Below are 13,555 nucleotides of genomic sequence, written 5' to 3'. Positions count from 1 at the left end.
TGCGTGCGTGCGTGCGTGTGTGTGTGTGTGTGCATATGCACATAAACCAATTAAAAGAAATGAAAAAACTTTTTTGTTACATGAGGATAGTCAGTTAGGCCAAGAACTACATTCAAAAGCCAAAGGAAAGGTGTGGTTCCACACAAACAAAAATCAAATTATAAACACCTTTCTGTTATTTATTAGGGAATGTGCAATTACAAAATCAATGAATATCATCACTGGTGGCCCGGTGGTCCAGTGATTAGCGTGTCGACCTCAGTGCAGAGGTACCGGGTTCAAACCCAGCTCCGGCCTCCCTGTGTGGAGTTTGCATGTTCTCCCCGGGCCTGTGTGGGTTTTCTCCGGGTAATCTGGTTTCCTCCCACATTCCAAAAACATGCAGGGTGGGCTGATTGAACACTCAAATTGTTCCTAGGTGTGAGTGTGAGCTGGCAACTGGTTCAGGGTGTCCCCCGCCTACTGCCCGAAGACGGCTGGGATAGGGTCCAGCTCCCCCCGCGACCCTTGTGAGGATAAAGCGGATCGGAAAATGGATGGATGGATGAAAATCATCATCAGTGACCGTTCACAAAAACAACACTTACAATCTATGTCGTTTTTGTTTTATTATTCAGCTAACATTTTGCAGTCCTTAAGCTGCTAGAGACTTGCATCAGCAATACTCGTTAGGAAAAGTGGAGTCAAATTCATTTGAATCAGTGCTGTCCTTTCCTGTGTTTGAGAGGAAGCATCTTTTTATCTCTTTTTGACCCGATGACGTAATCCAAAAAAGGTTAAGGACAGGTGGCATAAAGTTGAGGAGATTTGACTTTACGAAGAGACCCCCGTATCTCACTGTGCGCTTCAGGTTTGCAAGTGTTTGCATGTGGCCCGAATGTTGGGTTTTCGTCGGGCTCCTGTCTGCAAAGACATTCACTTGACATTTGCAAATAGTTTAATGGTTGCAAACAGTTGTTCTTGTCACAAAGAAATTTTGAATCTGTTCAAAATTTGATGTCAACAAGAAAAAAACTGTTTGCGAGCATTAAACCGTTTGTCAATCCAACTCTTACGAACCCATCACATGTTCCATATTTTTTTGATAATACTTAGTGACCGATGGTTCAGAGCTGTTATGATATTGGAGTGGCTGATAGGTCAGCAAGGGGGCTCACTTCAGGTGTGGTCACAAGTGACTTCTTTGATCAATAGCATATCAGCGAAATTTGACTTTCCAGGATGGCAACTGTCTCAGAACACATCAGCACTGAGTAAAGAGATAGTGGGCAAGGCAAAAGACAGTCATGAAACTGACCAAAAGGCCACAATGAACATATTTCACTTGTGGATTTTTACAAGAGGAAATGTTACTTTTTCAATATTGAACTAAAATGCTTCGATTGATCTGAGGCTTTTATTATGTTTTAGTGAAAACAAGTACTAAACTGTTATAAGAATTGTATTTTTCAATGAGAGTTCAGTGGACTCTGCTACATGCTGTCATACAATGACATTCTTGATGTGCATTGAACCTTGATCTGGGTTTAATGGGATGGGTTTTGCTTTCTCCTGAGTTGGCTGTTTGCCTGCAGTAGACTTCATGAAATTGGCAAAGCAGGCCCTAAAATTCTTCTCTTTGTGAATATGAAAGAAAGATGAGAGGGTAAGGAAGCAAGGCAGACATGAAAACAGTCCTGTGGCGCTGAGTGCAGATGTACTACTTTTCATGGTGGAGGCGATCATTAAAGCTTGACTGTGTGCTAGTTGTTATGTACTTGATCTTACCTTTTAGTCAGGGAATCTTGTATTGCTGTTTTAAGTTGTTGTTGTGTTTGTTTGTTTGTTTGTTTTTTTGGGGGGGTGGTAACGTATTCTAATATGCAAAAAGCAATTCTAAATTCAAACACTTTCATACAGTCATCAGTTTATATTTACTTTTAATGTTAACGGATTGCTGTGGCAGCACGGTGATCGACTGGTTTGCACGTCCGCCTCACAATGGTCATGGGTTCTCTCCATGCCTCTGAGTTTTCTCCGGGTACTGCAGTTTCCGCTCACATTCCAAAAAGATGCATGGTTGGTTGATTGGACACTCTAGATTGTCCTTAGGTGTGATTGTGAGCGTGAACGACGGAAACTAGTTCAGGGTGTATCCCGCCTACTGCTCAAAGACTGATAAGCTCCAGCACACGCTTGTGGGGAGAAGCAGGTCAGACACTGGATGGAAGGATGATATCAAAAGTTTGAAATGCAAAGAGATGAAAAGTAAAACATTCGAAGTAAATACTAAAAGCTTTGAAGAAACTGTCTTGTATAAAGCAGGTTTTAAAAATGTAGAGGGTGACAGTTTTACTCTGTTGTGTTTTAATGTTTTTATTGAAGCACATGGTATGGCATATTTTCTTCGAAATTAACACAACTAGATTAATACTACCGATCAGAATTATATTTCAACAATCGACAGAAATGTATAGACGCATCATAGACATTCATTTCCACAACAGTGGTCAAGACGATTTCAACAGAGTATGGTATCGTTCAGAATGAAATGTGACATGGTGCACTGGTAGAACGAGTTTGATTGAGAGTGGGATTGAGAAAAGTAACAGGGCGTTATGAAAAAAACGTCATTCCATTTTCATGTTGGTCCCTCACACTTGATGTTGTCTCTGGACATGAAAGTGTAGTGTACGAATTGTCCACTGTATGCCTGTTTGATGGACACACCATGTTCATGCTGTCTGTGTGCTAAAAGGTTGTCATTTCCTATCCTGACCATCAGTTGGCCTCACAATTTCCATTTAAAAGAGCACATTGGCCCTTTTCACCTCTCTGAATACAATGTCTCCTCATCCATCCTGAATGTTCTCCACGATCCTCCAAAGTATTCCTTTCAACAAATACAATCATTTAATATCATACAGACCGAAAAGCAAACAAACAAAAAAAACATTGCTAAGATGCCTTTACGGACCTTAACATTGTCCATAATGTCTTTGGGAGGTGCCAAGAAGCAGCGCCAACTGATTAGTTCAAGAGGTTTCCATGTAGCCAGTGTCTAATTAATACAAGCTCGGAAGCATTATCTGTGTGACCACAGGGAATAAACTCTTTAATCAATAAGTCAAAAAGCATTACAAAAGCATGGAACTGACTTCTTCCCCATGAAATGCACTTTCTCACTTGCATGGAGAAAGCGGTGAAATGAAGCAGCTCCCTTTCAGGAGAAACAAACGTGTACATTTAATTCTTGCCGTGTCAAATATATACGAGGCACATGACTTGCTGTGACTGGAGGAATTTCATACTGGGAATTCTGTAGTTTTCTTCACATTCTGCTCGAGATGACAGAAGACTAAGTGGGCTGCTTGCCATGTTTTCTATCTCCTCAGGGTATATCCAGGGGGAATGTACGGCTAGTTGGGATATACTCTGTAATCCCTCCCCAGAAGGTCTGCCGCAGGTTCTTTGCTCTCTATCGGGGGATCCTCACGCACCGTTTCCCTCAAAGCTCCAAGACATTAGCGAGGGTCAGAATCGAACTCCATCTTTGACAGACACAGCCATCGTGGCAGATGTTGACATAACACCGTGCTGAGAACATTACATTTGGTGTGACAAACTCGTGTATGGGTCCTGTATTATGATGTTAAATTTGCTGATATCCTTTGAGTTTGTGCGCTTGACCCTGCGCTCTCAGTTTAGTGGCACTGCTTTCGTTAATCTTATTTACTGAGTGGCAGCTAACTTTTAGCCTGCTCATGTTCTAAATTAACATTGCACTTTTGCAATAACTGATTAAATCTAGGGGAGGCCCAGTGGCCCAGTGGTTCGCGCGTCGACCTCACAATGCAGAGGTCGTGGGTTCAATCCCGACTCTGGCCTTCCTATCTGGAGTTTGCATGTTCTCCCCGGGCCTGCGTGGGTTTTCTCCGGGTACTCCGGTTTCCTCCCACATTGCAAAAACATGCACGACAGGCTGATTGAACAATCTAAATTGTCCCTAGGTGTGAGTGTGAGCGTGGATGGTTGTTCGTCTCTGTGTGCCCTGCGATTGGCTGGCAACCGGTTCAGGGTTTCCCCCGCCTACTGCCCGAAGACGGCTGCGAAAGGCTCCAGCACGCCCTGCGCCCCTTGTGAGGATAAAGCGGATGGATGGAAAATGGATGGATGATTAAAATTGACTGTTTATGGTAGTAACTGTGGAGTGAACATGTGTTAGCAATCGTGGACAAGTATGGTTTGTATTTATTTTTAATTTTTTATTTTTTTTCAATTGCGTCACGGCTCAAAAACCCCTAAAGATGCTTAACAACATTGGTCAACGATTTCCCTCACATGGTCACCACCCCACCCGCATCCCGTGAACATATCATGATCACGTTATGTTAGTGTCCAGCAGGTGGCAGCGGTGCTCCCGTCTTTCCTGCTGCGCACCTGTCTGCCATCACATTTGTTGGGACTATTTCAGGGCCTGATGGACCCATGTCAAGCTGCCGGACAATTCCGCCTTGCTCAAGTCGTTCATGTGCATTTCGTCTCGAGAGTAACACTCTATACTCTCGTTCCATTTTTGGCTCTTGCCTTGATGTATGTTTTCTCCGTTTTTTTGGCTCTTGCCACTGCTTATGTTCTTCATTATTCAAGTAAGTAATTATTGGTGTTCTCCACGGTTTGTTCTCTACATGGTTTGGTCTTTCTTGTACTTTTGTGACAGGCTAATTTCAATCGGATTTTTTCTTTGCCTTGTGCAAGCGGTTTTTGTTTTCTTCGCATTATTGCCGGCTTGCTCTGTCCAGTGTCATTCTTTGTACTTTCTCTGCTTTGCTCCTATTTTTTTGTAAAGAAATATTTTTGTTGGATCTCCTTTCCTGAGTCTACGTTTGTAGGGTCCGATTTAGACGCCCGACAGCCCGAACCAGGCCTTGAGATGAGGCTTGATGCCGAGTGCTTGGTGGGCCGGCCATGTTATTAAATGAAAAAGGGACTCTCTGACATTGTGACAGAATACTGCAAAAGGTTCTTCTTCTCTAATGCAACAGCCCCAAGGCCTATTAAAAATCCCCTGATCTGTGGCGGTGACATTTACTTCTCCCTCTCCATTTATCTCTCCTGCCAACCATGGCTCAAAGGGACAAATGCCCTTTTATCAGTGTTATCTATGTTTGTATCTATCTGAAAATCCCAAAATGAAAAAAGCACGACCATGTATTTTTCCTTTTTTTTTGTCTTTACCCGGAAAAAAAATAACCATTTGTCTGAAAATAATTGACATTGAGTGTATACCTTCACACCCAGCTCCCTCACATTCTCATACGAATTAAAAAAAACGTTTGATTGTTTTGATGCCAAGAGAAGTTTGCTGTGTATTGTGATCATTTATCTTTATTTCATATGTTTTTGCTTGATTCTCTTGAGTGTCTGCATTATTGCATTCTTTTGTATTTGAAGTCTGCATTTCCAATTTGTACTATGATCCTTGTTCGCACTTCCTTTACCCCTACGGCGTTAAGGACAGAAATAGATGCACAACACAGCATGGTACCTCGTACTGTCACTCTAATGTGAGGACCAATTACATGTTCAAAGTGAGACTGAAAACAAATAAAGGAACAATCTAACGTCTTTTCTTGTTGCAACTCACTGTTTGACTCTGCGACCCGATTTCTCTTAATTTTTAAAGCAGAGCCTATCCTTCTACAGCGTGTTGTGCGTGACAAAACATACTGAAGAGAACAATTAAGAACCGGATTGCGCCAGAAAGATGTTCTGAGAATTTCTCTTCTCGCGAAATACATGAATAGTTATTCGTCATGTTAGAAGTCCTTTGTCTTTTTTATTGAATCGTTCCAGACACCAAAAAACTTGAATTGCAGAACTGAAATACAGAGCCACCCGGCGTGTACCGCGGCCCTCGCTTTCCAATGTTAAACGTCAGATCCAGTGTGACCATGGATGCCGTAACACCAAGAAATCCAATTAATCAGTCACTCAGTGATAGAGGAACGAGGATTGCACGTGGTTGCAAATTCATATCTCTCCCATTGCTCGTCCTGCCGTTCCTTTGCTTCGACGGTTATTGTGTGTACTTTTGAGTGTCGTGGCGCTCAAAACAGACACTTTGCATTACTCTTGTTAGAGTTGTCCTGACAGCTTTCTGATGTGCAAAGAGCCATCTTGACTGTGTCAGAGTGCTCTTTCTGAAGTGCTGTTGATCACAGAAAAGAAATTTGACAGGACAATTCTTTAGGGAAGAAGGGAGAGAAATGGAGAGCAAAGCTTTATGGGCCTGGCAGAGGAAAAACAGGATGATGGACGACAGCAAAGGGATTAGAAATTGAGAAAAAGGAATCATGCTGACTTCAGCAGGTGCATTCAGAGAAACACACATAATCATGTAAATAATCACATCTGCGTTGCTGCAAGGATACAAACAAACAAAAAAAGAGCACAAACAGCTCTTCCTGTTTGTGCAACACTTCTTCCCTTACTTCTAAACACTCTTGCACCCAAAGGGAACAAACAAAGGCATTTGCGATTTCGGAGCAAACAAACACCCACATTTGTTGCGCACAAACAAGAGGCAAAAAAAAGACATCTTACCCTGCCAACCGGGTTTGCAGACAGGTTTGACGTCGATTCGGACAGGGACGACGTGCAAGGCTCTCTTCTGGCCACAGTCCCAAGCTGTCACCTGGATTTCATATTGCTGCTCTCGGTCATAGCTCAGCTTCTCTGTGTTTCGGATGTTACCTGGACACGGGATGGTTACGGACAAGTTCATTCAGAAATACACGAGAGTAGGTTACAGATTTAGGGTTTATAGAAAGCCATATAGACCCAGGATTTGACTGCGAACATATAGGGATGATTAGGAGGAGACAGCAGATGAGTAAAGGATGGAAAAGTGAATACACGACCTTGATTGTAGGGCGTTTTGTTAATCGGAGAGGAAAAATATGATCAGGTGATGAGGGCATGGTTATTTTTTGTGGTCCTGAGACCCATTGCACATCAAATGTTGGACGTTATTAAGGGCATAAAAGTTCAAATGGATTTAAGCGCAGTGTGTGCAAAATCAAATTGACTTGTATGTGATCACCCCTTTGAAGTTTATTATCAGGGGGAAGAAAATGGTGTCATGCACGCATAGCCATAGGCATGCAAATATAGTGACCATTATTTTTTTTCTTTTTAATTTGCACGAAGCATGAATGACATCATTTTGTGGATGCACCAGAAGCGTATACTTTATAAAAATATACTGAACATGTATTAGCATGGATACGGATGATGGCTGGGTAGCTCAGCAATAATTAAGGATAAAGTAATAGTTGGCGCATGGAACAGTAAAACATTGATGAATCCAAAAATATCTTAAATATGACTGAGAATTATTCATTATTTCCTTTGAGAGTGCAACCCTGAACAGTTTGCGTATTTTTATGCCATCTAACCTGTGAAATCTTTTATTTTACCGTTGATTAAGGTCTTCTTTTAAAAAATGTTTTTTTCTTTTATGTCGGAAATCTACTCTTATTTCTCGACTTTACTTTTAAAGGTTTTAAAAGTGTTCTGTCAATGTGTTTAAATGATGTTCTTCCAGTGCCTTATCTAAGCTACTTTTGTTTGCTGTCTTTTCTTTTTCTCGGTCTTGTTCGCTTCTGAATGTCGTCTTTGCTTTTGTGAAGCACATTGGGTTGCCTTGTGTACGAAATGTGTTGGATAAATAAAGCTGTCTCACCTTTCCTTATGAAGTATAATTCATATTGTAATTTACAGCATTTATTTTGTCTTCAAGTCGAATAGCCTGATGTGGATACATTGTAAAAAGGAGAAGAGGATTTCTTGTCTATACCATCAGTACATTGGCCAATGGACCAGGTGACTCTCCAGTGTTCCCACGTTGTTTTAATTTGAGGATTGGAGTTTTGGTGCAAATGAAGTGCAAATTGTGCAAATTTGAAGTGCAAATACTGTCTTATTTTTCTTGTTCACTGAAATGATCAGACAATGCTTTTCTAAATTAACATTTCTAGACAGCAGGACATAAGAATGGCACGGCTGCTTTGGTTTCTGACAATAACCGTTCAAATTCCACATAGATTACAGTGCTTCACTGACTTTACCTTTTACAACTTTGAAGAACGCAAATTTACAAATATTTACAGACATAATAAAGTTTATTAAACTTAAACATACAAAAAGAATAAATAATCCTCAACTTCTACAATAAAACACAGGTCAGCGCCTAGAAAAATATGATTTATTCTACAGTATTTTGAAAAATATGTATTTCCAACTTCAAATCTTTTCTGTTTTACACTTTTTTTAATGACTCAGTAAGCCCACAAGTGAAACACACAACTAACACACTGCTAAATTGACCCCCCAAAAATATTTAATAAATATATTGCTGGAGATCCTTGAAAAGAAGAATTGGCCTATACAAACTAACACACTCCCACATGTGGAAAACATCACATACAGAATATAGTCAGCAAGTCTGACAATCTCAACCTACCTCTTTCAATTACAGCAGCAACTAATCAATGTCAATAGGCCGTGCTTGTTGTGAGGACAAGCGAGGGTGGCCATCCATTAAATTACGACTTCACACACACAAATTCACGCACACGAGCACACCGGGACCAGGAGGCATCCTAACCTGATGCACTGACCACCTCATCTAGTTCTTCTCGGTGCAGAGGAGCAGCAGCTCTACTCTGAGCCCCTCCCTGATGACTGAGCTTCATACCCTATCTCCAAAAGAGAGCGCAGATACCCTGTGGCGGGAACTCATTGCGATTGCTTGTATCCATAATCTTGTTTTTTTTTTTTTTGGTCACAACTTAAGGGTTGGAACGTCAATCGAGTGATAAATATTCACTATGACAGACTGATACAGAGTCTGCATCACATTCAGATGCTGCACCGATCCGCCTGTTGATGCCCTGCTCATTTCTCCCCTCACTTGTGAAAAAGACCCTTAGATACTAGAACTTCTCCAAATGGGACAGGATCTCATCCTTGACCTGAAGAGGGCACACCAGCGTTTTCAGACTGAGTATCCTAGTCTCAGACTTGGAGGCAGGGACTCTCATTTCAACCGCTTTCCACTCAGACGTGAACCGTTCCAATGAGGGTTGGAGATTGTGGCTGGATGAGGCAAACAGAACCACATCATGTGCAAAAAGCAAAAATGCAATACTTGGGCAACCAAACCGGACTTGATAAGGGCCTTAACCACACCTAGAAATTCTGTCCAAGTTGAATCCGACTTAATGCCGGCAATGCAGACAAAACACTGACACCAGTCGTAGAGGGACCAAACAGGCTGTATCGAAGGTCCGCCATACACCTTGGAGCACGCCACAAACAGAACCCCCAGGGGACATGGTTGATTGATCACCTTCTCCAAAGTCAAGAAAGCACATGTTGGCCGAACTCCTATACACCGTCGATGATCCTGTGAGGGTGTAGAGCAGAACCACTATAGTTGGAAAACAACTTCAGGTCCCCCCGGTTTGCCAACACAGAGCCACTGTCCCCGATGTCCATGCTATGTTGCAGAGGAGCATCAACCAAGAAAGCCCGGAAACATCCACAGCTTTTCGGCACTCAGTGCAGATCTCTCTTCTTCTCCCAGGGCCCACCAAGGAGCTTTTTAAACGCATCTGTGACCTCAACCCAGATATGGCAGAGCCCATTTCAGAGTCTCCAGGCTCTGTATCCTCAAAGGAAGGCGTGTCAGTGGAATTGAGGAGTTATTTGAAGTATTCTACGGATGGACTCATGTTTCTCGTCGAGGTCAGCAGCACCCCATCTTCATTTCACACAATTTTCATGGTTACTGCGTCTGCCCTCCTGAGATGCCAAACGGTGGACCAGAAATTCCTTGAAGCTCTCAAGAAGTCATTCTGCATGGCCTCACCGAACTCCTGCTATACCGGAGTTTTGGCCTGAGCGACCATACAAGTTATATTCTGCTTGAGCAGTCAGTACCCATCAGCTGACTCCGAATTCCCACAGGCCAAAAAGACACAATAGCAGTCCGTCTTCAGCTTGACAGCATCCTTCAGCACGATGACAGGAACCGACTACTTTATGGCTCCCACTGTGGCTCACCAACACCAGGTGGTGATCACTTGACAGTTCCGGCCCTCTTTTCACCTGAGTGTCCAAGACATGCGTCCGCAAGCCGATTACACATCCACAAAGTTGCTCATCGAAACACGGTCTAGATATCCTGGTCAACGTGAACATGGTATTGGTTAAGGACAATCTGAAGTCCAAAACATAACACTACCATTGGGACAGAAAAAAAAACACTCCACCACGATAAGGTGAGATATCACAGAGAAGTTATATGACCAAGAGATCAATTAGTGTACTTTGAAGAGTAACAGCCAGACGATAAGTACCAGGAGTGAGTGCGGTATTCTGAAGTGCAAAGTGTTCAACTCCTTTACTTGATGATTTGATTAGCATTCTTTTTGCAAATTGTTCCTATCCACTCTTTTCCTCATGGACTTGTGAAACAAATAATCAGGCGTGTCACATCATGCACCAGTAAAGATCAGTTCTTTGGTTTGTTTTGAGGCCTGTAGAGAGAAAAAAAACAAGAACTACAGGGTATTTTTCAGACCTATTCATCGTCATCCTCTGCTAAAGGTCAATCCTGATTTCTTTGGCACTCACTGCCATCACCCTGCCTCCGTCCTCTTCCTCTTTCACTGAAGTGCTTTTGAGTTCAAGAGCTTTTCGTCTTTTTCCAGCAGCCAGTGGCAGAACAAGACAAGAGAAAAGAGCCTCCTCCTGAATCTTTCACAACTCAGTTTGAGTTTCAGACATTTTATTGCGCTACAACAGCAAAGACAGCAATTCTCAACTCAACTCGACTGTATTTGTAGAGCACTTTAAAACAACCATCGCTGTATACAAAGTGCTGTACAGGGAGCAAATATCATCTATACAACAATAAAAAAATTAATAACGAAGACAGTAGAACGCATAAAACAGTAAAACTAAGATCAAGTCTAAGTAATGCCGAGTCAAATGCCAAAGAATACAAATGAGTTTTGGGACGAGTTTTAAAGATGACATGCAATAAATACTAATTCCTTAATTACTCTAAACTTATCTGAAAAAACTTTTATGGAGTTTGCTTTTTGAAAGTTCCCCCTGCAGTGTGACACAAAACTACTGTTTGTATGAGATGTGCAAATTATCAGGTGCATATAAAATATTTTCTTACAAATGCATACACACATCGATTTTCCATTATCAAGTGAATATTAAAGTGATAATACAACAGAGTTTCTGTCAACTACTTACCATTGCGGTCAATAGCAAAGGGTGTGTTCGTTGTGGTAATCTGGTAGTTACAGATCTGGCTGTATTGAGGTGAACAGTCCTGATCTGTGGCTTCCACTTGTAGGATGCTGTCATAAATCTTGCCCTCTGTCACTGCAGCTTGGTACTTGGGCTCCCGGAACACTGGCGCAAATTCATTGACATCGTTGACCTGAATATGGACCACTGCCCTGCGCACAACAGATATAGGAAATGGAATTTACGCATTGACTTAGATGAAATGTCGACATACTGTTGAAAGAGGTATGTTTTTTCACTGCACCAAACGCCGTCTGCGCTATTATCATGCCAAGAGTAAGTCTGGTGCAAATTGCCGTCGAACCGTTAGCTTGGGTGGAGTTTTCTTTCTTTTGGTATTTTTGTCAACGTAAGCAGGGAGCAATAGGAGTTTGCACCATTACGGGATTGAGCACAGCCAGCTTGTGTCATTTTTGGTGATTTGGTTTTGATTCGATTTTTGTTTTGTCATGTTTTCCTTGCGTCCCATTATATCTATACCATGCTTGTCCTCACTTGTATCATCCAATCAGTTCCCTCAGCCACTTGTGTCTTGTCCAGGTGTTTCTTATTGTCTCTTCAGTAGCTTGTATTTAACTTTCCTGGTTTCTTTCAGTCCTTGCCGGTGCATTGTTCTAGTCATGTCGTGTTTCCTGCATGTTGGTATTACCTTGTCAAGGAGTTTTCCTTGTCTTTGATTACTTTGAACCTTGTAGTTTTAGAGGTCTGTTGATTTAGTGTTTTCAATTAACTTAAAGTATTTTTTTTCCCTCTTTTTGTTATATTAAAATCCAATTTATTTTTGAGTTTACATACTTACATTTGGGACCTCATCAGTACCTTCCGTAACACCTTGCCTTTCATTGCAAGCTTATATATCACTCAATGAGAGAAATATGTTGTCCATAAAATACAAAATATTGGGTCAATATTTTTAGAGGTCGATGTGAGCATAAGTACAGCTGTCCACATACCTTTTGGGGATGAGCAATTCAAGTTTTCTGGCATATTAAGTGACATAAGGTTTTTGGGTTTTTTTGGGTTTTTTTTATGCTTATGTTGAGTTTTAGATTGCTGCCCCAAGTACCGCAATGCCCTCGGCACTTATAATTTACAAATGCGTACATTTTTTAAGGACGTGTCTTGCCACATTACACAACGCCACACTTTGAAAAATGTACAGGACTATCGAATGTTAACATTGACATGTTCGTTGCATATGCATTTGCATGCCAAACATGTTCAGTAAGGCTGTGATTGACTGTTGCAGATTTGACTGGCCACCAATCAAACAAAAATCACACCACTGTTTCTATTTTTAATGTCTTAGTGATAAGCAACTCAATATTAGTACTTCAAAAAAAAAAAAAAAAAAAGCTAGTATGATAAAATTAAGTTTGTCTTTAGAAGTCCGTGCCACAAATTTGGGCACATAAGCATCTTAGTAGGCTGATGGCCCACCTGTGGTGGTGGGTCTGAATAATACAGAATGCCAAGAAAGGTGCAAATGCCAAATCCTCAGACATGGTACACTAGACTTGGCCCTGTGCAAAAAAGAGATGTACCAGTTTTTATGTTGAGCGCACATGCCCTTGGCTGTGAAAATGGAGCCCCATATGTTAAAAAACAACACAACTAACATAAAAACCCCAAAACTGTTATTTTTATATTGTGTCACTACTGGTGGATTATTTTTACGTTGCTCATTGCTCAGTGCTCCCATTGTATTTTTACTTTGCATGTATGTGCAATGGAAACTTTGGGACCTGATCGCGTGTGTGACAAATGTTTTTAGAAGAGTAATATGTACATAATGTGTGATCTTTGACTATAAAGAAGCAAAATCAGAAAAAAATAATAATCTGCTTTCCGTAAAGCTTTTATTTTAGAAGTCAGACCAGGCAGAAAAAAACGCAGATGAGAAAAAGCCATTGTTGGAATCGTTCAACAGCAACAGATGCTTGCAAGCCAAGAACAAGAGTGATGTACTTGGAGGTTGAGTAGGATGTTTCAAGTAAGAAAGAGCCACAATGACTGTGTGGTTTGTGTGATTACCATGGAGGCAGTGCAAGATAATTTACTGTTATAAGTCATAAATATCTCAACAAAATATGAGCAACCATTATTCAGGGCAATAAAGTGGAAAGGCTGAACATTGTTTTCATTCTGCTGTACACACATGCCATATCTTCAGTTAGCA

At 41.4% G+C, this 13,555-nt stretch overlaps 1 protein-coding gene across 1 annotated transcript in view; it reads right to left on the bottom strand.

Moving 5' to 3' along the window:
• Positions 1-13,555, bottom strand: part of LOC109510846 (calsyntenin-2) — a 201,300-nt gene that overhangs the window by 59,863 nt on the left and 127,882 nt on the right. The window contains exons 4-5 of the mRNA XM_019861498.1: positions 11,320-11,528; positions 6,586-6,735 (exon numbers count right to left, since the gene is read on the bottom strand). Coding sequence (XP_019717057.1) covers positions 6,586-6,735; positions 11,320-11,528 — 359 coding nt within the window. The remainder of the gene's footprint in view (positions 1-6,585; positions 6,736-11,319; positions 11,529-13,555) is intronic.

This window comes from Hippocampus comes, unplaced genomic scaffold (assembly GCF_001891065.2).
Source record: "Hippocampus comes isolate QL1 unplaced genomic scaffold, H_comes_QL1_v1.1 scaffold122, whole genome shotgun sequence".
Classification (NCBI taxonomy): Eukaryota; Metazoa; Chordata; class Actinopteri; order Syngnathiformes; family Syngnathidae; genus Hippocampus; species Hippocampus comes.
Note: the sequence above shows the minus strand (reverse complement) of the source record. Positions and strands in the feature narration are given on the sequence as shown.